The following is a 23,927-nucleotide window of genomic DNA, read 5'->3' as shown; positions in this document are numbered from 1 at the left end:
GAATGACAAGCTAGAGGTGAAGCGGTTTCGAGTACTATGGTGTCACTTGGCCTGTTAACTACATTGTCTCAGCAGAAAAGTCAAAGGTCAAGGGTTGGGGTGAATGTTGTAGCGAGAAGTTTAGCATAAGATTGCTGAGAAATCTCTGCGACTACTTTCTTTTAGCTCTCTTTGTATGAAGTTGTAAAAGAGATTATCCTCCTGCAACAATGTGCGTGTTAAATGCTTAAAAACAAAGTAAAACGCTGTACAATAAGTGTCATCATCTCTTTATAGGAAGGTTTGTAGCTACTTTAGATTTTAGTCCAGTTTATGAAAGTTCAAAAAACTGAAACTAATACTCAGAAACTTAGTGGTGAAAGACTACCTCACAAGAATTTAATCAACAGTTATTGTCAGCGAGGCTTAATTAAATCAAAAACAGCAAACATTTCTTCTCTTTCTAAATGTGAAGAGTTTCTTTCTTTCTTTTTTTTTTAATTTGTATAATTAGAAAATGAATATATTTGCTGCGTTATGTGAAGAATAACTGAATCGACCAGAGTCCAAGCATCAAATCAAATATGCAACACAGATGCTGGCACTGTGGAATATCAGAGGCTTTATACAGAAAATGCTTTCATTACACTAGCACCAAAAAACTATTTCCTATTAAAAGATACCAGGGTGTAACAACCCCATTATTTACAGAGAATTAAGTTGTTATCCCACAGTTGTAAAGAGAAACCTTCCATTGTAAATGTGAGATGACAGCGTGCGGTCCCGAGCGTTGAGCTGGAGGCAACCACTTAAATTTTCTCCATTTAAGAAACCACACTCCTTGGCTAAGATGTCTCAGACAGAAAGAAGAATAAGACAACAGGCCTGGCTTTTCTGACGGTGAGTCCTACGAACTGTTTACTGGTTTTCGGTTTTGGTCCCATTTGTTCTTAGATTTTAGAATCTGGGGCTCTAATTTAACATCCAGTGAATACTCTAAATCAGCGGTCCCCAACCTTTTTTGCGCCACGGACCGGTTTATGCCCGACAATATTTTCACAGACCGGCCTTTTAGGTGTCGCGGATAAATACAACAAAATAAAACCAGTACCGGTACCGAAAAAAAGAAGATTTATTCATAACACACGTGAAAAGACCAAGGAAAACAGAGTAAACAATAAAAACGATAACAAAATAACGCTGAAAACTGATAAAAACCCTGAAAACCATACATTTCACACCTGATCCTCAACTCTCGCGGCCCGGTACCGGTCCGAGGCCCGGGGGTTGGGGACCGCTGCTCTAAGACCTTGTTCATGCGTCAATCAGGGGATCAAATCCAAATTCCATTTTTCACTCCACATAAGCTAAACAAACTCCCAGTTAGAGGTGGACAATAAAGACTTTTAAAGTAAAACCACAAGAATGATGCTGGTTTTACTATAAACAAGATAAATGCTTACAAAAATACTGCAATTAAACAGTAAGTAAATCTTATTGCCTCACATCAGCATTGAAAACATCCATCCATCCTCTTCCCCTTATCAGGGTTGAGCCTATCCCAGCAGTCATAAGTACACCTTGAACAGGCTGCCAGTCTATTGCAAGGCTAACACACAGAGACAGACGACCATTCACACCTATGGGCAATTTAGAATCACCGGTTAATCTAAACCCACTAACTGCAAGTCTTTTGACTGTGGGAGGAAGCCGGAGTACTCAGAGAGAACCCGTGGGGAGAACATGCAAACTCCTTACAGAAAGGCCAGTTGGTGGATTCGAGCTCAGGACCTTCCTGCTGTGAGGCAAAAATGCTAACCACATGCTGTCTGCATTAAAAAACACTGACACAAAAAACAGTAAAGCTGGCATCAGTGATAATACTAGTCATAGAGAGTATAAAAGCTGGACGTCACTTCTGGTTCTGAAACGTAAACGTCTTTTTAAGGGTCACTAGAGGCTCAATCATTCACTCGTTTTGGGTCATACTGCATAAAAAGTTAAGTGCATTTTGTAAATTTTGTTCATTGTGCAGTTACAGTGTCACAAAGGAAGCTCTGCATGTTTTTATTTGGTAGGTTTTTACACTGGATGCTCTTACTGACACAATCTAAAAGGGATTTGTTTGCTCCACTTGGGACTGAACCGGGGACCATTTGCATGTTAAATGTGAACGTGGAGCCACCAAATACCCCTTAATAAAAGTCCAATATTTGCTTATTGATATTAACCCTCGATCATGAAATTGAGCTTAATTTTGATTAAGGCTGATTTAGGCTGATTCCTGCTTTTCTTTATCAGAAAATTGGGGTCATTCCTGACCCCTATAAAATAATAAATATAACTCTACTCATTTTATCCATAAATTAGGTATAAACTATGAATACTGTCTTAATTTTTTTCAATTTCTTTTTTTTTTTTTTTTTTTTGCCTGTCCCGTTTGGTTCTTTTGCCATCAGAATTATTGTCTAAAGGCAAAGAAAGATGTCCAACAGATTTACTTTACCAAATTGACCATCACAGCCTTGCCATAATGGTCTATTTGATTCACCTTTTATTGTTTATTTTATTTTATTTATTTTTTTATTTTCACTTGCTAGATACAGGACAGACTTGAATGAGGAAAAGAAAAGGGAGAAAGGAAGAGGGGGAAAAAACAGCAGAGAAGAGGGACGGGGATAAAGGGCAAAAAAACAAAAAAAAAAACCAACTAAATAAGCAGACAAAAAAAAAACATATCAATCACCTGGATCACCTGTTGAGAAAGAAAAAAGAAAACAAGCAGAAGAAAATGAGAGCAATACAATAAACAACATCACGATGATATATGGGAATATAACAGTAAATACTAAATATTAAACATTATTGTGCAGAACTATACTACTAAGGTCGACAGCGCAATTTTTTCAATTTTCATAGAATATGGTTCAATTCAATTTTTGAAGCACCAAATCATAATAAGGTCTCAAGGTCCTTTATATTGTAATGTAAAGACCTTACAATAATACAGAGAAAACCCCAACAATCATACGACCCCCTTTGAGCAATCACTTGGCGACAGTGGGAAGGAAAAACTCCCCGTTTATAAGAGCTTCCCCCGCAAATGCTTTAATAATGAACTACTTGACAAATAAATAACAGATAACAGATTATATAAGCAGCTGACTCTCCGGTGAGTTTCTCATCGTGCAGAGGAACTGTAACTCCATGCTGTTGGACTGCAGGTGGCGACAGTAGTCCTTGTTGTGCTTTGCAGGCTTGGTGAGCTGATGCAGCACCACACGAACCAGTTCTCCACCTGATTATACTCTGTTGTGGATACAGACAGCTGGAGATAAAACAGCCAAGCAGTTATTCCTGTTATACTTCTTTGAAGACCACTTGAAGCCCATCGCCTGGGGACTCGCTTCATTGTAATGTAAAGTCTCTGCAGACGAGTCTGTTTGGTCCTGGAAAAAAACTGGCAGACATGTGGACATCTGCACACACACTTGAACTCTCCATCTGATGATGATATTTACATCTCTGGAGAGGAAGCTGTATAATATCGAGGACTATATCCAGCAGGAGAACACAACACTGAAATGGCCTCAGGCTAGCTGATTAGCTATGTGTCATTTTCTCATGTGAAATTAAAATGTTTAAATTACTGGCGAGCTCCTAGTAAACACACATTAGACACACATATTTTAGCAGATACACCCATGCTATCAATTTGAAACTCTCACGCTGCGTTGTTCACGATTTATCGCATTCACAAACTTGGGTGTCCACGCTGACCTCCCACTAGGAGGGTGACAACAATACCCCACCAACCTTTTACAGCTGAGGGGTAAAGAAAAAAGATAATCTTGGTCGGCCTCTCCAAGTAAATTCAAAATGTGGCAAACTCTGTGATAATGCTTTGAATATTTGCATATGTGCACACATGTTGGGTTTTTTTGGTCTTCTTTTTGTTGTGGATACACGCCTCAGGCACAGTGGCAGGTTAGAGCTGCTCCACCGCTGTTAGATCGGAATTGGGTTGAAAAAGTTGAAAAAGACATTGAGGTGTGTGTGTGTGTGTGTGTCTCTACGTGCCAGGCCTTCAGGTATTGATTTAGGACAATTTGAAACTGCACCTACGTGCAGAGACAAGCAGCGAGGAAGGAGGAGACATGAGCAATAAACACAGAGATAAAGGAGTTGCACATCTCTCATCGCTCTGTCGGGAGTGAGTTGGCAAGCAGCTGTGGAAGGCCTGCCATTCAAACTAATCTGGGCTGCCACACACACACACACACGCAGCACAAACTATGAAACCCAGCAGTGTCAACGTCCCGATGAAGAGTCTCATTTATCCACTGAGGAGACATGGCACAGATAAATATCCTTCATGTGGCCTCTCGGTCTTTATTACTTTACAGTTGCAGGATTTCTTTTTTGCACAAGCCAGAAAACATGCTGCAAACCAACACGTGGCTTACTCCGTCTGGCTAGAAGTGGAAAAAATGCAGAGGGAAAATAACAGGGAAGGTTTCACTGTGTGTGGAAATATGCACAGTTCTCTGCAAGTATACTGAACACACACAGTATGTGTATGCTAGGTGTGTGTGCGTGCACGTTTTCTGCTGGTGACAGCTATGTGGTGTGAGCATGATGTAGAGAGATAGTTGAGTATTGTGTTACGGACAGAGGCGAGCACCCGCCCTGTAGAGATTCATCCCACCTTAAGCCGCACCGTACACCCCGACACACCAGCTGCTCACTGGGTGACAATGTGGCTTTAGTAAGCCAAAGATGGTTACCTGAGAGGGAGAGTAAGGCCGTGGTGGCAGCTTTTTCTGTTCAATAAGTAGAAAGTTAACAGTTTTAATCTGTGAGGAGGTTACTGATTAGACTTCCTACTAGAGATGGACCGATCCGATATTACGTATCGGTATCGGTCCGATACTGACCTAAATTACTGGATCGGATATCGGAGAGAAATAAAAAGTGTAATCCGATCCATTAAATATCACGAAAGCACCTCACAAAACTTGCGACACGCCGTAACTCGCCTCATAACGTTAGCACGTTGGAGCAGTATGCATCACGTGATAGAGCGGCTGTGGCGTGCAAGAACTGTCGGTGGTCTGGTTAAGCATTTGGAGCCTCGCTAACAACCCGGCATTTCATCTCCGACAAAGTTATCCCAGAGAGAAGTAAAGCGAGTGTGTAAGTTCATCTCTGAATGTTTGTAAAGCATTCCAGCGTTAAGCTTAACAACCGATATATGGAGTGACTGCCTCTCTCTCTCTCTCTCTCCTGTTGCTACTTCAATCGTGAAACTGATTAATGATCAGCTGATCGGCTTTTCACTCTTGTTTGTTTTTGGCCCACTTCGCACCAGAAAGAGGAAACCAGCGGCTGAACAACAGCAGCACGTTTAACCTTGATAAGCTGTTGTTAGAATTTATTTAATATTACTTTGTACACCAGGATCTTTTTCTATGCAGCTGACGGCTGCTAACTGTGCAGGGGCGGATCTAGCAAAGTTTAGCCAGGGGGGCCGATAGGGCATGAACAGGGAAAAGGGGGCACAAAGACATACTTTTCTTTCTTATTCTCATTTAAAAAGTCTCGCTTTTAATAAATAATTATCCGAATCTTACACCCAAAGTTTTAATATGATGTAATAGAAATCCATTACTGTATATAGTAACTATTAAGTCTAATATACCCTAGTAAGCTATACTACTTTTTCCTTTGGGAAGGTACCATCTGTGAATTCTGCAATTCTGTTGAAGAAAGATGTTGAATCTATTTAATTATTCTTGAAAAATAATAGATTTCTGTGCATTTTCCCCCCACACTGCATCAAATTAAGGTTGATTATGTCGATTAAGCATCATGAGGTGGAGCGTGAGGGATGGTTCCCAATTTTTTTTAATTAATTAATTTATTTATTTTTTGTTGCTGGGAGTTGGGACCCTATTAGTTAGGTTGCTTACTCTTTAAAATACCAGAATAGGGAGGATGGTGCAGCTTTAAGTTTATTAGATTGATCAGTATTGCGAAACTGAACAATTTTTTTACATACAGGTATAACAGAATAGCTTTATTGTTGTTGTTGTTTATTTAAACTTGAGTATGAACTTATACAAAATGCAGCAAGATATAAAAAAAATCCTGTTTTATTGATTAAAAAACACACTATATCGGATTCATATCGGTATTGGCAGATATCCAAATTTATGATATCGGTATCGGACATAAAAAGGTGGTATCGTGCCATCTCAACTTCCTACATGACCGTGCGGGCATACACAAACTGGCATTCTTTCCACTGTCCTTTTACATTACAGCTAGATTTTAATGGCTGGATTAATATTTCTCATCCGAAAGCCAGATTTGCTACTTACTTACCCTACTACACCAAAAAAACACAAAACTGTACGACAGCTCTTTGCTCCCCCAGCTTCCTCTGAAACACTTTCCTGATTATTTTATGGTCTCAGTCGGTATTTCAAGGTCTTATTCAAGACAACATGACATAAACATTTTAAATTAGAGTCCCCACTAGAGGGAAAAAGCACCATAAAGGAGGGCATGCCCAACGTGACTGACAAGCTGCTAACCTGTGAGCGTGCACAGTCTCTTACACCTAATCATATCTGCTTCGCTCTCCTCACAGCTGCTTAAAACAGTTAACATATGCAGTCTGTACAACATAAAACAAGTCAGCAAAAAACAGAAAATAGTGAAATTATTTCTACAGCAGTGTTTCCAAACAGCTGGATGTGATGTGGAGCGCATGGAGCATCATTATGGTCATTTCCTCACAGCAAGAAGTGTGTGTTTATTTGCATCTTTATAAACATATTTGTGGGAGAGGATGTGCAAGAAGGATATATCGCTGGGTTTTACTACAATATAAATGTTTTTTTCTACCCGTTTGGCGATAGTACCCCCCACCCGAGCCTGAAACCAGGTGCATCTCCACTGCAGCCTACACACACCTGAGCCTTAGGGCAGCATTCTTTCAGTGCAGTCGAGGTGTTTAGATGTGCCAGCATGTCACGTCTTGTTTGGCTGGGTTTAAGTGGGTGTATAGCGTGACACCCAGTTAAACCCGGGGGCAATATATTCATACATATTCTTAAATCCATGCAGTGGGTCAGAAATGGGGCAATTTAGAAATGTAAAACACAACTTTTTATTAATGCCGGCTCACCTTTTCCAGAATTCCCCTGCTGGCTCTTAGTTGCCGCATCCTGACTTTGCCCAGCAGGTGGAGAAGAAGGCAGATGAGGGGGCGGCAGAGGAGGTGGTGGAGGAGGGGGAGGAGGAGGTGGTGGTGGAGGACGGAGTTCTTGGTGGGGAGAAGTCAGGTCCTGGCTGACTGTTTGGTCTCCTTGTCCCAAAGCAGCTCCTAATACTGTGCCGGTCTCTCTGGTCTGGCTCTGGAGGGGCAGAGGTGGGAGGTCACGACCACAGAGCGAAGATCAGAGGGAAGCAGTTACAGTTCGGGTAAATATTTACTCCTCAGCTTTAGCCAGGGTTGGTAACCACACTGAAGCATGACAATAATTTACTACCAAAGAAAGTACATGACTCACTGTCAAATGACTCTTCAGCCCACACATTTTCGGTCTTATTTAATGAAGCTCGTAGCTTTTTTTCTTTATATATATTTTCTTTCAGACAATACACGGCGAAATAAAACAGAGTTCAACTGACAAATTAGAAGTTTGAAAAAGCAAACAGTGAATCAGCTTCCTCACAACTCCCCCTCCCTTGAGCTGTCGCCTTCACAGGCTCACAAAACACACGACGTTCGACGCTTAAAACTCTGTGCTGTCGCCGCGCAAACACACTCTGAGCGATGCTCTCTCTCCAGCGGCTGGCACGATGCTAAAACCAAGTGAGGAGAAAGATCTGGCAGCGCCAAGCAAACCAATATTTAACGAGGCCCGTTGAATGAGAGGGAGCTCTTATTTATAGCAATGCCCTCGAGGGGCAGTAGTAGGGAGGAAGAGCTGACATCCAAACATCTACTTAAACTGGAGCTGCTGGCTGAGCGGCTGCTACGACTGCTATGACGAGAGACGCCCAAACAAAGCTTGCTAAGCTACTCCGCAACATGCACACTATTGCATGTTGGCCACATATGGATTATTAAGTTATTATGAAAACAGTCTTTCTGGTAAAAGTCATTTCAGTTATGTTTAGTTACCTTTATGTCCTGAATGCCTCAGAACAAAGTCCACAATGCAAGCCAAGACTGTCAACTAAGTTAAGACTCGTTAAAGCCACTTTAATTAACAACGATAAATACTTCAGATGAAGTGATTGTGTCTGACATCAAAGGGCTTGTCTTAAGTGGGAAAGCCTAAGAGACTTAATACCCAACTCTAAAGTATTTTGAAGTAGTTTACAGGGATGAAAGGAAGCCATTTTCAGCTAAGAATCTGCAAACAAATAGCAGGGAGGACAAAGAAGTTTAAAGAGTGTAACGTTCGCCTCAGGAGCTGCTTCAGATATATTAAGACTGTATATAAATAATGGCCGATGCCACTTGTTTGTGTACTACAAGCCTTGAGTTTAGTCTGTGCCCATCAACATATTTGCTTTTCAAGTCTAAGGTGACAATATCTGTAAGAGACCATAGAGTTGGAGGGTTATTAGCTAACGGTAGCATTGGCTAGCAAGGGGGAGGGGATTAGGGATGGGTATCAGAACCCGGTTCTCGTTGAGAACCGGTTCCCACTGTTTCAATTCCTTGGAATTCTTTGCCGTTTTTGCAAACGATTCCCTTTTCAATTCCAGTCGCCCCGAATGACGTCACCACGTTGCGGAGCGTCGCTTACCTGGCAGGAAACACGGTGCCTAAGCGGCTCAAATGCTCAAAAGTTTAGTTATACTTTACGAGAACGGATGACAACAGGGCAACTTGCAATACTTGCAAAGTAGATATTTCATTTAAGGGAGGAAACACTACGAATATGCAAAAGCATTTGCTCACAAAACACACGATGACCTTAAATAAATGTCGTGATTTTAATTCCGCTCCGGACTCGTGAATCTCAACCCAGCAGCAGTGGTAACGTTTGCACGTCCTCTCCCGTTAATGCGGCAGGTAAATAATCAACTAACAGTGCATATTATGTTAGTGCGATCTGCCTTATTACAAAACCTGCCATTACTGTGCATTTAGGTGACCATGATGAGAGAGACAGACAGAGTCTGGCTCAGATGCTGGCAGTTCTTGCTGCAGTCTACCGTTAGCGTCTCCTTTCAGGCCAGGATAGACGAATGTCACCGAGCAGTGACTAAGTTTGTGGTCAAAGGCTTGCACCCGTTTGCCACAGCAGATGCCCCCGATTTCACTTTGGTAAGTGAATGTGTTTAATTGTAGGCAGGAACATTACTGGATATTCTTGTGTAATTGCTACAGAATAATTTATGTTATACTTTGTTATTGCTACAGAAGAATATTTATTTTATTATTTTACATTTACAAATTTTTTTCCTGGGGACCCTGTGACACCCCATTGAAGAGCCGTAGGCTGTGGATCTCTTAAGATCTCACTGTTGGGTTTGTAAGGCCATGTTACTCCTAAATTTCTATCTTGTTCAAAGAGAAGATATAAAACAAAGTTCTAAGCTAATCGACCTTAGTGTTCTCCTTTTTTAAAAAATAAGAATCAATAAGAGAATCGATAAAGAATCGAATCGTTAAACAGAATCGAAATTGGAATTGGAATCGTGAAAATCTTATCAATACCCATCCCTAGAGGGGATGCTATTTTAGGCTACCGAAAAAGAAAAAACAGGCTTAAAACACAATGTAGTTACTAGCAAAACTTAGCATACAAATTTTGAACAGTGTCTCTTAGCATAACCAAAGCTGAACGAGATGAAACCTGTGCGACGCTAATTACGAGCAGCTTTAAGGCTCCATCACAGGGAACTGAGGCTAAATTATGAGTGTTTATGAGAACAGCAGTTCTGGCATTTCCATGTCATTTTCTTCAACACAAGTGGCTGCACTTGGTTAACACCAACGCAACCCCCATAAACAGAATAAATATTAGACATGCCTTCATCACATGGCCTTTGATGTTCATGCTAATGTCATCTGCTGGACGTGAAAACAGGCAAATTTGTGCTAACAAGCTAGTTAGAAAGTGATAACAAATTAATGATGGGTTTACAGCTTAGCTTTGGAGGTTGCCTACAAGTTTATGGAAAAAGAGAGGAAAAACATTTCTATGATTACAAGAGATCCTCACCAAGTCTGCTGTTTATAAGGTGACGTTAACGCATGCTTTGGTGAAAGCAGAACTTTAACATGCGCCATTCCTGCACTACAAACTGTCAACCTCGAACACAAACAACACAGTTTGTGAATCACAGCCGAACCCTCGCGGTTATGAAATATTACCCCAGCCCAAAACCAGCTCTGCAGTCTGTCAGGATAATGCACTGTTTACGTGTTTAGCTGGAGAACTACGTTATTCTTTTGTGTACACAAAGCAGGGAACTCACAGCTGCTGAAGATAACTGAGTCACAGAAGTTCAATCACCAGACTTGAGGCTATTGTTAAGTCGTTCTTGCCAGTAAAATAAGTTATTGTGTAGTAACAAACCAGTTAACACCCTCACACTCGCCTTTATTTTAAGGTCCTGCACTTAAGGCCAAGGAGGAGTATTTTCAAGTCTGAATTGACGGGATGATCAAACACCCATTGGACTTTTCACTTAACCAACTTAATTCAATAAAAATGCCCTGAGAACCATCCAAATCCATTTAATAGGATAACACTGTAGCCCTTATTAAGGTCAAGTCCTATTTGGTAAATAAGGTTACAATTAAAGTTTTTTTTTTCTTAAGTATGACCAGGAAATGTATTAATGCACTAAAAGGAGAAGTACTCAAAAGAAAAATGGTCCCAGTGATTGTTCTATACTTTCATAGAGTGTTTACCTAGTTTACTACAGGCTGCAGCTAATGCTAATGGCTAATGAATTGATTCAGAGAATCAATCCCTTTGTATAGAATTGTATAAAAAAACTTCCCCATGAATTGTCATTTTGAGGTTTTGCAGCCACAAACCATGCAACATTAACTTGACCACCATTTTTGGACATGAGACAATCATAGTGACAATGTAGGATCAAGTTAATGATCTGGCAACCACCTGTTGCTAAGGAAAACGACATATTCCCCAAATGGGTGGCAGAAACCTCCTTGTGATTCCTTTGGTCACTAGCATATTGCTGCAGTTGCATTTTGATTGGGAGTGACAGACGTGTCCACAAACACTGTCCAGCTACTCTGCAAGCTGCAGTGAAACTGGATATGAAGACGTTTCACCTTCAAAGTAAAAGCTGTCCCTTATGAAACATGTTGGCTGCAGATTTATTATTGCCCGACTAATAGTTAGCGAATATTTGCAGACAAACATGAAAAACTACAGGCAACCAGTAATCGCTGTTCAGGCCTCTGAGTTCCCTAAACTGTTTTTTTCTAGTATTGGATCTGGATGATGTCAGTTAGATGGGCTATCTACAACATGGTCATCTCGGGCCCTACCCACATCCTGTTCAAACCAATCAGAGGGAGGGTGTGTTCTGGTTTCGCACGGAGGATGAACTGAGGTTCCAGTGTGAGGTAAATAAGGATTACTTTGAACTGTGAATCATGCAAAGCTACCGTGATAGAATCCCAGAATAAAAATGTGAAACTGGAAATTAGCATGAGAAGTACAGTAATGTGGGAAAAAAAACAGTGGGAAGCATCAGCTCTTTAACTGCTGTTATGTCGCCCGGTTCCTCGGAAATTCCCCTTATAATGCTGAGTCATAAAATGAAACACAAAAAGATTAGTGTTACGAGACTTCAGCTGATATGCTCTGATGATTCTTCAAAAGGAAAAGCCAAAACGTACTATAGCCTAAAATCAAACAGGCGGTAGATCTGAAAACAATTAAGTGTGCTACTGCCACATCCGCATGCTACACAGCCAACTTCTGCTCCATCTGCAGACTGCAAGTGAGGGGACGGAAACTCAGACTGGAGGTACAAGAAGCAAAAGCAGCACTCACGAGAACAACAAGAATAAACAACATTACGAGGCAGGAAAGCAGAAAAACAAGGAGTGTGGAAAGAGACCTTCCAGGTAATTCAAAAAAGCTGCAAGTAGCACAAAAAACAAAAACTCCTGAAAATTGTAAAACTCAGACTGGGAGCTGACAGCTGCCCCTCCACCCCCTGCATTCAGAAACCAGCTTGACTCTGCTGTTAATTCTGACACTAGCTTTGTTTTTATAGACGTATAAAGCTCTCATATAATGAGGCAATTATTCAGGTCTGTGCAGGACCACCAGATGTGGGCAGCATACTGCATTTGCTGTTTATACCAATGAGCAATAGCTGGATCCTGCTGGAGAAAATCAAATTCCCGACCACTGCCCCCTCCCCGGAGTTGCTCAGAATCCAGCTGCTTTGTGTTAAAACGAGATCATGAAAGTTGGCTTTAAATCCTGGAGGAGGAAAATACTGGAGTGGCACCTAGGTCTGTCCTATGTGTAGTTGAGAAAAGCAGAAATGCTGTTAATCTCACTAATAACAGTTTTTCTGTGCAATCTGTGAATTTCCCAACAAACATTCATTAAATTCAATCCTGTTTTTAAAGCTTCATTCATTTTTGGCCACTTGGGGGCAGTAGATCAAGTTGTAAACAAAAGAGCGACAAGTTAGTTACCTGATGATTGCAAACAATCTGAGTCATGTTAGCTTCATTCTCTGTAGATGATAAAAGCTGCACTTTGAGCCCTTTCACACCTAACTCACTTAGTGTGGAATTTTCTTTGGCATGAACTGAAAATTATAGGTGTGAAACTTACCACAGACCATCAGGCACCAAACAGCCAAACCTGAGACTGACAAAGAGCTGGATCAAACTGAACCAGGGTTTAGTTTGTTTCCAGTGTCAAAACACTCTTGGATGGTTCGGAATTTTGGACCAATGACAGGAAGAAGAAAAAGGGGCTGTCATCAGCACTAAAAGAAAAGAAATGAGCCATGGCAGCAGAGGTAGGTCATGTAAAGTCCTTCAGTTTGCTCACATAAGCTCTTTGAACCAAAACTACAAGGATAAAATCTATACAGTGTAACAATAAATAAATGAATAAATAATCATGGTTTGGACTTTCAGGTTCACCAACTAGTGGTTAATTATGTATTTGAAGTTTGATGTCAAGCACACCAAAGAACTGTAGCATGCATTGGTTTAAAATGTCTTTTTTATTTCAAATAATTCTGCCTGTGGAAGTAAAGTTGATGAGAGCTAAAAGAATAAATAAAAACAAAATGGGTTTTGGAACACACGATCATTGGAGTAAAGGTGCTGCACCAAAAGCTTCCTTGTGCTTGCTAGCAGACTGCCACGATTTGCCTCCAGTTTGAATGGAATACACCCACTAGCACTAGCTAGTTTGCTAGCAGCGCAGTAGTAATTGAAAACTTGTGATGTAAACTGAAAATGGAGACGGGTCGCCTTCAAAAGGCACTACTCTTACTTTGAAGGCAAACAATCTCCATCTTTATATGTGTCGCACATTTCAGTTTCACCACAATTTAGAGAGTAGTTTGCAGAAGAGTCTGCATCTTCCATGCAGTCTGCAGAAAAATGCACATTTTTCCCTAGCGACCAGCGGTTGCCAGTTGGTCTCTAGCCCTTTGCTACTGGGGCCTTAATCACTTGAACCCTACACTGTGGTGCCCAAAAATGGCTGACAGGTTAACGTCACATGGCTAATGGTCATGTGACAACAAAAGCCCAAGAGCATGCTGGCAGGCTTAGCTTCAAAAGCTCAGCAGACACAGTGCAGTTCTTATTAAATCTGTGCACAGCATTCACTATATTAGTCTTCCTATGCAGCAATAACCTGCAACATCTATGTTAACACTGCATCAATCAATAAACCACCCACCAGGTGGAACACACAACATATTAAGTCTCTGTTTAGTATAGATATAAAGACAGAGAACGGCAGTCTTATGCTGTGCAGTTGTAAAACTGAAAGTACAGAACTGGCTTTAATAGTTTTGTTGTATTAATTATGAGTGTACAGCAGCTGTATTAATAGGCAGTATTGTTTTTTTTGTTTTTTTTTGGGGGGGGGGGTTATTGAGTTACCAAAGTATATTAGAGCCATGACCTTTACATATTAATAAATTCTTAATGAAAACTCATATTAGTGCAGATCAGAGCTTTAAGTTAAGGTTTTGTGCATTTTCCCACACCACTGATTATGTGGAAATTTGGTAGTGGTTACGTGTTTTTGTGCTCCTAGCATCGTGGCTAGCATAAACCCTGCTTTCAGCTATTGTGTCACACGTGGCAATCCATACAAGGCAGCAGCAGGCTCAGCTGAAAAGCTGCTATAATGTAGATAATGCACATAAAACGCTGTCATTCGCTTCAGAGCGCCAAGAAAAGGAAAGACAGACAGAGAGAGAAACAGAAAAGAGGAGGGAGAGAGAGAGGGAGAGAGCATTTATAACTTCCTGGGGATTCACTGGAGAAGCACACACACACACACACACACACACATATACACACACACACCACAGAGGGTTGATTTCAGCATAGAGAAATGTGCTGACCTGCACTAAGCAAGAGCCAAGGGCAACAAAACACTAAATACAAACGCTCCTCTCTGAGCTGGGTACTTTCCCTTCAGTGCTCACACATGTTTAAAACAGAGTGTCTGCCTGCTTGAGAGAGCGTATACTGTGTGTGTGTGTGTGTGTGTGTGTGTGTGTGTGTGTGTGTGTGTGTGTGTGTGTGTGTGTGTGTGTGTGTGTGTGTGTGTGTGTGTGTGTGTGTGTGCGCGCGTGTGTGTGTGCATGTGTGAAAGAAAGAAACAAAGTACCCAAAACTACACATTTATGATTCATTTCGAAATAATCCCTCAAATCTCTGCAACACGATCTCAGTTGTTACTGTATCAGCTGGTTAATGAACCATTTTGGGAAATCTCCAACAGACTCCACCTTTCATTGCAACACATCCAAGCTGACAGACCACATGCTTGTAATCATTTTAGCACCAATATACAATATTTATGGCTTTATGAGTGTTGTTAAGAGATACTGTTTGTTTTACACAAAGTGCACTTTTCCAGTTTCTAATCATTTGTCACTGGATGGGGTTTGGTCCATCCTCAAAAGCCAGGTTGATGGTTCAAACTCCTTGTCCTGCTGAAAATTGATAACACATGTGTTTGATTTCCTTAAATTACTATGCAAAAAGTCTCAAGCCACCCCTCATCTCTTTATATTTTGCTTCCAAGGAGCTAGACGGTCTTGTCATGTTTTAAAGTGATGTTGAACAGTATTTCTCCAGGCTTTCACGTTATTTGTTCCCATTTACTTAGTTGACTCTATAAAAAAATGCCAAAGAAAACAGAGTTTGATGGGCATAAAACAATATTTTTTCACAAACAAGGTGAGAGCTACTAGTGGAAAACATGACATGTCTCAGCATGGTGTGCTATGTGTCCTCAGAAAATCTGAGCAACCTGGACAGGTGGAGGACAAAATAAGTAGCAGGCCTAAAAAAAGCCATCTACACCAGACGAACAGTATCTGAAAGTCATGTCCTTAAAAAACTGGGGAAAAAAAATCCAGGAAAGACCTCACACAAGACCTAAGAGATGCATCTGGCCCTTCAGCTGTTTGACAAGCATCAGAAATGTTCTCAGTGAAGGGTGGCTGTGACGAAGCCATTCTTCAATTCAATTTATATATCGCCAAATCACAACAACAGTTCCCTCAAGATACTGTGTATTGCAAGATAACGACCCTACAATAACACAGAGAAGACAGAAAACCCCAATGATCAAATGACCCACTATGAGCAAGCGCTTTGGTGACAGTGGGAAGGAAAAACTCCTTTTTAACAGGAAGAAGCCTCCAGCAAAACCAGGCTTAAGGAGGGGCGACCGTCTGCTGCAACCAGTTTGGGGGTAAGGGGAGGAAGACGGGACAGTCAGATTTTGATCCACCATGCAATACCATGTGGAAAGCATCTGCAGCTTCAAAAAAACGCAGTAAAAGTACAAAAAAACACAACGGTGAGTCAGACTGGCCTCCTCAGAGCCCGGGCTACAACATTAATGAAGCAGTGTGGGATCATCGAGAATTCAACATAAAGGCAGCCAACTTCAGTCTGTGTTAAAGAATAAATGTGATCATATCAAACAACCTGTTAAAATTATACAAACTCTGCTTTTGACTTATATACTGTATTTCACTGGACCTATTTGCCATTTTTCTAGCACAATATTAAGAAACTGTATATTGTAACGTGTTCTTTCACAGCTTTCACCCTCTTTGTTCAGCTCACAGTGTGTATGAGGGTTGATGTGTACAGCCCGGCACATCAAGCCAAAGAAAACGAGCTAGGATTAGCTCGACTGGTCTCAACATGAAAGATGTATTTTATGCCTTGAGCATCGAAATAATAACATTCCTGTGATGAACCCTGAAGCTGTATTTAATAAGACTGTTATATTTATTTCCAATTGCTGAAGTTAATAAATAAATATTTGCTGAATGTTTAAACTTTAACAAGTTGATATAAATCTGATTGATATTGTGCTTATAAAAAGAACATTTATTATTAATTAGTTAGCCCTGCGACAGGCTAGCGACCTGTCCAGGGCGTAAATCCGCCATCCGGAAGTGAATGGATGGAAAGTTATAGATAAGTAGGCGTTCACAAGGACAAGTTCACGGTTGGAGGCAACCCCCCCCCCCCCCCCAAAAAAAAAAAAAAACAAACTCAAATCACTACATTTTGTGTTTGAACTGAAGCTTGGTGTAGTGTTAAACTATTCCTACCTTGTGCCAGCAGGTGCAGTGTGTGAGGCAGGCTTGGCAGGCAGACAGAGGCAGGTAGGCAGCGCTGGCATCAGGCAGGGAGCAGGCAGTGGGAGACAGGGGGGACAGAGGCAGGGACACCGACTGACGGTGATAGTGGTGATGCGGCTGAGCGTAACAGATGGCAGCTCGTTCACCGCTCTGCCCTGCAGCTTGAGTTTCTCCTCCTCCTCCTCCACCACTGCTTGCCTGGAACAACAAACACACACAGTACGAGGGTGAAGAGCACAAATATGACTACCTGCAACATGCTGAGTGACAGCGCGATCCATTTATCTATTCATCTCTGGTCTACACGGGACACAAAACAGAAATGTGGAACTACCCTCCTGCTTATTTGTAGGAGTTTTTCCATCATAACGGAAGTAATTTAATTTAATTTTAGTCACATATAAGAGTTTTTCTGGGAGGAGATGTTTAACTGTGAGATTTTTCTGAGAGAATAACATTGTTATCACTAAAAACGATAAACTAATTCCTGCTCCTCAAACCTTCAGTTTGCAAGGGACAGCCAATCCCAGCAGAGATAGCTTAAAGAGATTTTAAACGGCTCATTTCAGATGATTAAGGATTATCTTCAATTTTAAATGAAGCAAAGTAAAAGAAAGAAAGAAAGAAAGAAAGAAAGAAAGAAAGAAAGAAAGAAAGAAAATATTGAGCTTGAAATAAGCACAGGTAGCTCCTCTTCAATCTATTCAGCACTGATAACCCACCACTTGTTGCTTTCACCTACAACCATGTTATTTACCTTGTTCAGTACTGAACAGCACAGACCAAGGTCTGTGGCATTCACAGGCAGCCTGTCATTTACAGTATCTAACCTGTAATTTGCTGTATAGGTAACATGAATGTGCTGCACACCTGTAACCAGCTGGTGTTTCACTTGCTGTAATCACACTTTCTTTTCTGACCAGAAGAGAAACCCTCACCTCTGGCCACGCACCAGTAATAACCCTGGATGGCGAAGCTGAGGTGATCTGAATTTCCATTTTCATCTTGTTTAACTATTTTTGCAGTGGATAATCACAGGATCTTAGTAAATCCCTCAACTGGACTTACACTCGTTATGTATTTGGGTTATATCATTCAAGCTTGGTACTGTTTTCTGAAGTGCCTTTCACTTCCTCTTTTTGAGTAACCACAGAAAAATCTCACTGAAAGTCTCTTCCTCTGTGCAGGCTTCTTCCATCTGATACATAAACTGAACCTCCTGAACAGCTGTGTCAGCACCTAAGTGGGAGAATTAAAGTGAAATAGCCTCATTTCCTGTCTGATAAATGTGCATTTTCCCTCCAGAAGTTAGATCCCAGCATGTCTTGCCAACGTTTCTTGATCCAGTTCTCAGTCTGCCAAAAAAGTTGGCACACGATTTCATATCACACTCTGTGCTGTTTTAATGCACCATCTGCCAATCAAGCCAGAACTTCCTCTGACACGTCTACCAATAAATACGGCTCTTGTAAACAAATAAAGTGTGAATCCCCCTCCCCAACTAATTTCTCTCCCTCTGAAGGAGTTATAGGTGCACTTTCTCACCTGCAGGATGTCCTGGATCTGGCTGAGCTGCTGCCTCAGCACCTGCTTCTGGTGGAAGCTGAAGGCGGGGTGGTTGGATGCCATGGTGAACAGCAGCAGAAACTGCTCCTCTGTCCTCCCATCGTTCAGCGCCAGGCCGTAGTTATTGATCACCGTGTCTATGTGGGTCAGGGTCCGGTACAGGACCCCCGCAGCCTCCCGGTTGTCTGAACCGAGCAGTGCGAGGGACACCAGCAGCTTGCTGCGCACCACCTCATCTGTGATGTTGGTAAGGCCCGACAGGTCGACGGGGTTGTTGGCTTTGATCTCCGCATCCCGTAGAGAGTGGTAGTCCTTGCGAGCCAAGTCCTCCAAGCACGAGCCGAGGAAACGGAGCTCGATGGGGACGCAAAGGTCCAGCAGGCCGCACAGGAACTCTGCCCTCTGGGCTGAGTTGAGAGAGGAGAACCAGCGGTACATCCCCTCTCTGTGAACACAGCTCTGGCTCTCCACCATCCTCACACACGCACTCACACTGTATGTGGACCGGTACAGTAACTACAGAATCACTTTAAAATTATTAAAAACGACTTGAAGGGAGCGCGCGCGCGCTCGGGTGTGCGCACAAATTGCGCAGGCGTCGTTGGCAAACTCAGTCCTAATTTACCAACTTAGGTTGGCGGCTGTTTGCCACCTCAACGTTCTCGGTGTTTGTCTGAGAGCGGCCGCAGGAGTGAAATTTAACAAGCAACAGTCGTTTCCTTTGTTGCCGGAGCAGAGACGACACCTAAGCAGGCCTTCCCGAACCAGAATCTCCCCAAAGTCGTCTCACGTGCAGCCAAAGTGGACTGGTCTGCATTCACCACGGAGCACGGCAGCCCAGAGTCCCTCCGCCGTGTCCCCCTCCGCCGGTCGGACCGCGGACCCCCTGACGGCTCAGAAACAGTTGTTGCACAAAGGCAGGCGAGATCAAAACACACCGCCCCATTCAATGATACCCTCAAGCACACCGAGACTTTTTGATCCGAGCCGCCAAGCCAAAAGGCACAACAACAAGCCCTTCCTGTAGAGTTGCTCCACCGTCCTCATGGCTTCCCAAAACTTGTACGAGGAGCCGCGGGCACCAGCCAAAGACTGTGCCGGATTTAAAGTTTGTAAACACAACTAGTAGATCCCGAAGCTACTGCTGGTTACCAGTGGAAATACCACGATAACATTTCTTAGACATTACCTCATCAAAAGCAGCTGTGGATTAAAAAGAAATCTCACTGACGACTCTGGAGGCGTTTTTTAAAGAAGCCATGAAGGAATTTGGTGCACATTTTACTTCTAGGTTCTTCTCATTCTGCCATGAATCTTGGAAGCGAGAAAAAACAGCTGTATATAACATTATCCCAACTCTGGTAACAAGACAAACCTACCACAGAGAACGGTCTTCTCTGATTGGCTGCGAGAGCTGTCTTTAATCGAGGCTCCTCCTGCGATTGGTTCAGAGCGATATCCGTTGCCCTTTTATTCCACATCTTTTTCTCATGCGTTCATACTCCGCTTAGTTATTAGGTATTTAAAGTGCCAGACACACGCTCAACTGATGCTTCCAAGGCAGTTTCAGCTTCATGGAATAAAGAGAACTGCAACAGTTGTCTTTATTCCAATATCGAATCAATAATCTCCACGGAGGAGAATATGCAGAAGAGTAGTTTTCTGTCAGTACTGGTTCACTTTTTTTTTTTTTTTTGGTAAATTCGGGGATGATTTTTTTTTTTTTTTTTTTTTTTTGGTAAAGTTCCCTTTAGTCGTTTATTTAGTTATTTATTTCAGTATGGTATCATCAGTGTATTTAAAAATGCATATCATGACTTATAAACTGTCACTTTTGAGGAAGTTCTGGCACAGTATTTTACATTTCCCCTCCACTTAGAGGTGAGTTTTGCTAATAGTTACTGATCTTTAAGTACCTCTGAGCAGAATGATGTGTGTTCAGAGTTTGATACTACTTCATGTGCCTTTAAAGTCGTGTGCTGGGAGTAAGACCTGAGTTAAAGATGTGGACAGTTTGGTGTTCTTCTTAATGAGGCTGCAGTCGTCAGGGAGTGCAATTTAAGTGTATGGCGCTTGAACTGGCATTAATCTTTGGGAATGCACCATGTTTTTATCCCTTGTGACCCGTCCGTAAATTCATGTCCCACAAAAACATTTTTATTTATTTATTTTAGTATATTAGGATCTGGTCATGCTGTTTTGAACCGGTAATGTGTCCAGCGTTTCCCCCCTGACTTTCGCCCAGTTTTAGCTGGGATAACTATCACTTAACTACTTATCCAACTTAGCTAAGTGATTCGGGGATCTGGTCCTCTTAGTGTGAATGTCAGGACCCAAGGCTTATAATAGGATAAATCAGGTTTTCCACTTCATGTCTGGGTTCCTTTTTTCCTTTTAACTGTTGTGGCGGAACTGTGTATATATTTAAACTTTACAGCCTTTTTGGTGTAGTTCATATATAGGTCCAGAAGATGGCAGCAGATGGCTATGCTGATGCCTGCTGCAGCGGCACATTGCCGACGGACGTGGTGTTGTGTCCAGCGTAATATTTGCCTCCTCACAGATGATAAAAAATGTACACACACCCTAAAAGTGCTGCTTAAATTCTGATTTACGTAATAATAAAATGCGCTAACTCTAGTGGACTGTGTCCCCTTACCTCGCCCTACAATGTAGTTCTAATCTTCTTTCTTCTCCACCTGCAGTTCTCCCTTGCTCCATCGTCTCGACTGTTTCAGCACATTAGTCTCTATAGGTAAGCCCCGCCCATAAACAAAGACCCCGCCCTCTGCTGACGGAGGAAAGGTCTAAGGTTGCTATAGTAACCATACCCCTCCCTCCCAAGCAGGTTCTGTACCACTCCCTCTCTGCATCAGGGATGCTGCAAAAACTGCACACACAGAAAGTATGAAAACACAACGCAACGCAAAGAAAGAGAGAGAGAGAGACCAAAAATACAGGAGCCAAGTCGTTTTCTTTCAAACACTTTCATTATTTTTCTCCACACAACTGAAAAACAGAGTAACTCCCAGAAACGGAAAGAAAGAAAGAAAGAAAGAAAGAGGAGAGTGAAACTATAGAGAGAGAGAGAGAGAGAGAGAGCTTGGCATGCTGTAGCATGCTGCAGACTAACAGGGTGGTGCAGGGCATCGTCACCAGGCTGATGACATACAGCAGAGCTTCTAGACCGAGGTGTTGTCAGAACATGGGGAAACGCCAGAAATGAGCCTACAGCCTGAGAAATGCTGTCGGACAGAAAAGCAACAGCAAACCTCTCTGCCCCTCCTGGAAGTTGTTACTGATGGTGAGGGTTTCAGCCATCCAATCATGAAGAAGGAGAAGGACGAGCAGACACACACACACACACACACACAGATGTTCATATACTCTTTGAGCAGTCATGTGCACACATGGAAAGAAACAGAGGGATTGTACTGGGCGGTTTGAGAGAAATCCAGTTGATTAAAAAGCACGACAGCTGTCTGTGACAGTCTTGCGTGTCAGTAAGAGTCTTGCTCAGCAAAGGAGAAGTTAAGGAATGGAAAGGATTAATCCTCACTTGGCGCTGGCTACTGCTTACTACAACAGCATTGCATCACCTAGCTCCAACTAGGGACTTTAATCTGTGTCGCTTAGTTGAGTAAAATCAATGAGAAAGAGGCCGCTCTCCAAACTGTGCTCCTGTCAAAACCTAACCTTGCTTCTGAAGCTTCTGAAGCTTCCAGATTCAACGCACAACTAAGATATTACAGCACATATGCATGCATTGTTGTACTTGGATCAATTTGCTCTACAAAAGCAATGCAGTTGGGCGACTAGGATTTTTTTCAGACATCTTGCAAGTATAGTATAAAAGATGTTGTCATTATCTTCAGGTTAGGTTTTAACAGAAGCAGTCGGAAAGCCGTATTTGTGAGGCTTCGATGGAAGCGGTATTTTCCTTTAAATACCTCAGCTGGTGGTACAGCAGGCGCAGGGCTCTGCCAATACGCTGTGCTGTGAATGTCCACCAACTCAGAGGAAGTTCCATCCTTTGACCGGTGTGTGTGGAGGTGGGGTTGAGTGGGAGGGAGAGAGATGGCGCGAGTGCAGCTGTCAGCCGATGCTAGTCGGCTAGATGTTGCTGTGCGGCGACTTTGTCCTCGTGAGATGCTCTTGTAAAGTTCATAAACAGCATGAAAGGCCACTGTGCAATTTTGAGACCACACACACAAACACACACACACCCTCACGCCTACACACACAGGCATATACTGTGATGGCAAAAACATCCAAGCTTGATAGAAACTCGCATTTCACTGTGAACATGATATCCAAGCACGCTGCTCCTCACACATAGTATGCGATAAAAATTAACCAGATAAAGAAGAAGAAGGATGGGGTAAAAGCAATGAGTGTGTGTGTGTGTGCATGTGTGTTTGTGTGGAGAGCGCATACACACTCTGCAGCTCTTGAGTGTGTCTCAGCCAACACAATGGAACATAAGCACACAACCATCAGTAACAACACCGGGGCAGGCGGAAGAACCAAAAGGCAGGAGTTTTAGAAAGAAGGGGAGGAGGGTTACAAAATAAAGAACATATCCATCAATGTATTGTACATGAGAGAAAATGTTAATAAATAAATTTTAAGTTACAAATCTGTTGAAAACTATGATTTGAAGATGAAAAAGTCTGTCTGGTCAGTCCTGTCTGTGCACTTGCTGTAAATGCCAGCTGCAGCTTTCGTGCTTGAGAATCAGGCAGCCCACTCGAGTCTTGACGTGAACCTCTGAAGCTCACTTAAGTCCAGTTTCTGGACTATATTATCTCACTGCAGTCCAGTCATCTGGACTGCTTTACCCCTCCTTTGTCCACCCCTTTGGGCTCTGCACTTCAGCATTTCTTCCAGGACGGCCGGACCAAGCTCTGCTTAGTTTGGGTTAGCCACCTTTAGCCCAAATGAGGGTGGAGCCCTCCTTGGTCCCAGCTGGTTGCAGCAATCTCACCAGGAACACGAAGGGGCAGCAGATTCGCCGTAATACTCATATGAATTTATAGTTGTTGTAGCATAGGTAGCCTGACTCTGAAAGCGGTGCTGTCTTTAAATAAAAAAGTGGATAAACAAAATAGCCACTCCAATGTTGAGCAGAATCACCATGACAACCAGGATGGAGCTGTATGCCTGCGTGGGAGAGAAAGAGAGAAAAGAGAGAAAGTGTCAATAATAAAGACACACACACACACACACACACACACACACACAGACAGAGCTGACAATAGAGGCTGTTTTCAGTACATTCAACCTGAAAACCACTCACATTTATATTCATCCTTTTATCTCCTCAAATATATATATATATATATATATATATATATATATACATATATATATATATATATATTTATATACATATATATATATATATATATAAATACCCAATCATATATATATATATGATTGTTGTTGTGATTTGACGTTATATAAACAGAACT

The 23,927-nt window shown here is 42.1% G+C and overlaps 2 protein-coding genes across 3 annotated transcripts in view; both read right to left on the bottom strand.

Annotated features, from left to right (window-relative positions):
• zcchc14 (zinc finger, CCHC domain containing 14) overlaps positions 1–21,313 on the bottom strand; it is a 38,035-nt gene extending 16,722 nt beyond the window's left edge. For both annotated transcript variants that reach the window (XM_085165337.1, XM_085165338.1), the window contains exons 1-3: positions 18,433–21,313; positions 16,858–17,085; positions 7,175–7,403 (exon numbers count right to left, since the gene is read on the bottom strand). In XM_085165337.1, coding sequence (XP_085021463.1) covers positions 7,175–7,403; positions 16,858–17,085; positions 18,433–18,927 — 952 coding nt within the window. In that variant the 5' untranslated portion in view covers positions 18,928–21,313. The remainder of the gene's footprint in view (positions 1–7,174; positions 7,404–16,857; positions 17,086–18,432) is intronic.
• A 111-nt stretch (positions 21,314–21,424) lies between these two features.
• Positions 21,425–23,927, bottom strand: part of jph3b (junctophilin 3b) — a 66,135-nt gene continuing 63,632 nt past the window's right edge. Inside the window, exon 6 of the mRNA XM_085165339.1 lies at positions 21,425–23,616. Coding sequence (XP_085021465.1) covers positions 23,536–23,616 — 81 coding nt within the window. The 3' untranslated portion in view covers positions 21,425–23,535. The remainder of the gene's footprint in view (positions 23,617–23,927) is intronic.

The sequence above is a fragment of the Neolamprologus multifasciatus genome, chromosome 7 (genome assembly GCF_963576455.1).
Source record: "Neolamprologus multifasciatus chromosome 7, fNeoMul1.2, whole genome shotgun sequence".
Lineage (NCBI taxonomy): Eukaryota > Metazoa > Chordata > Actinopteri > Cichliformes > Cichlidae > Neolamprologus > Neolamprologus multifasciatus.
The sequence above is the reverse complement of the archived record's forward strand: the minus strand, read 5'-3'. Positions and strand labels throughout refer to the sequence as shown.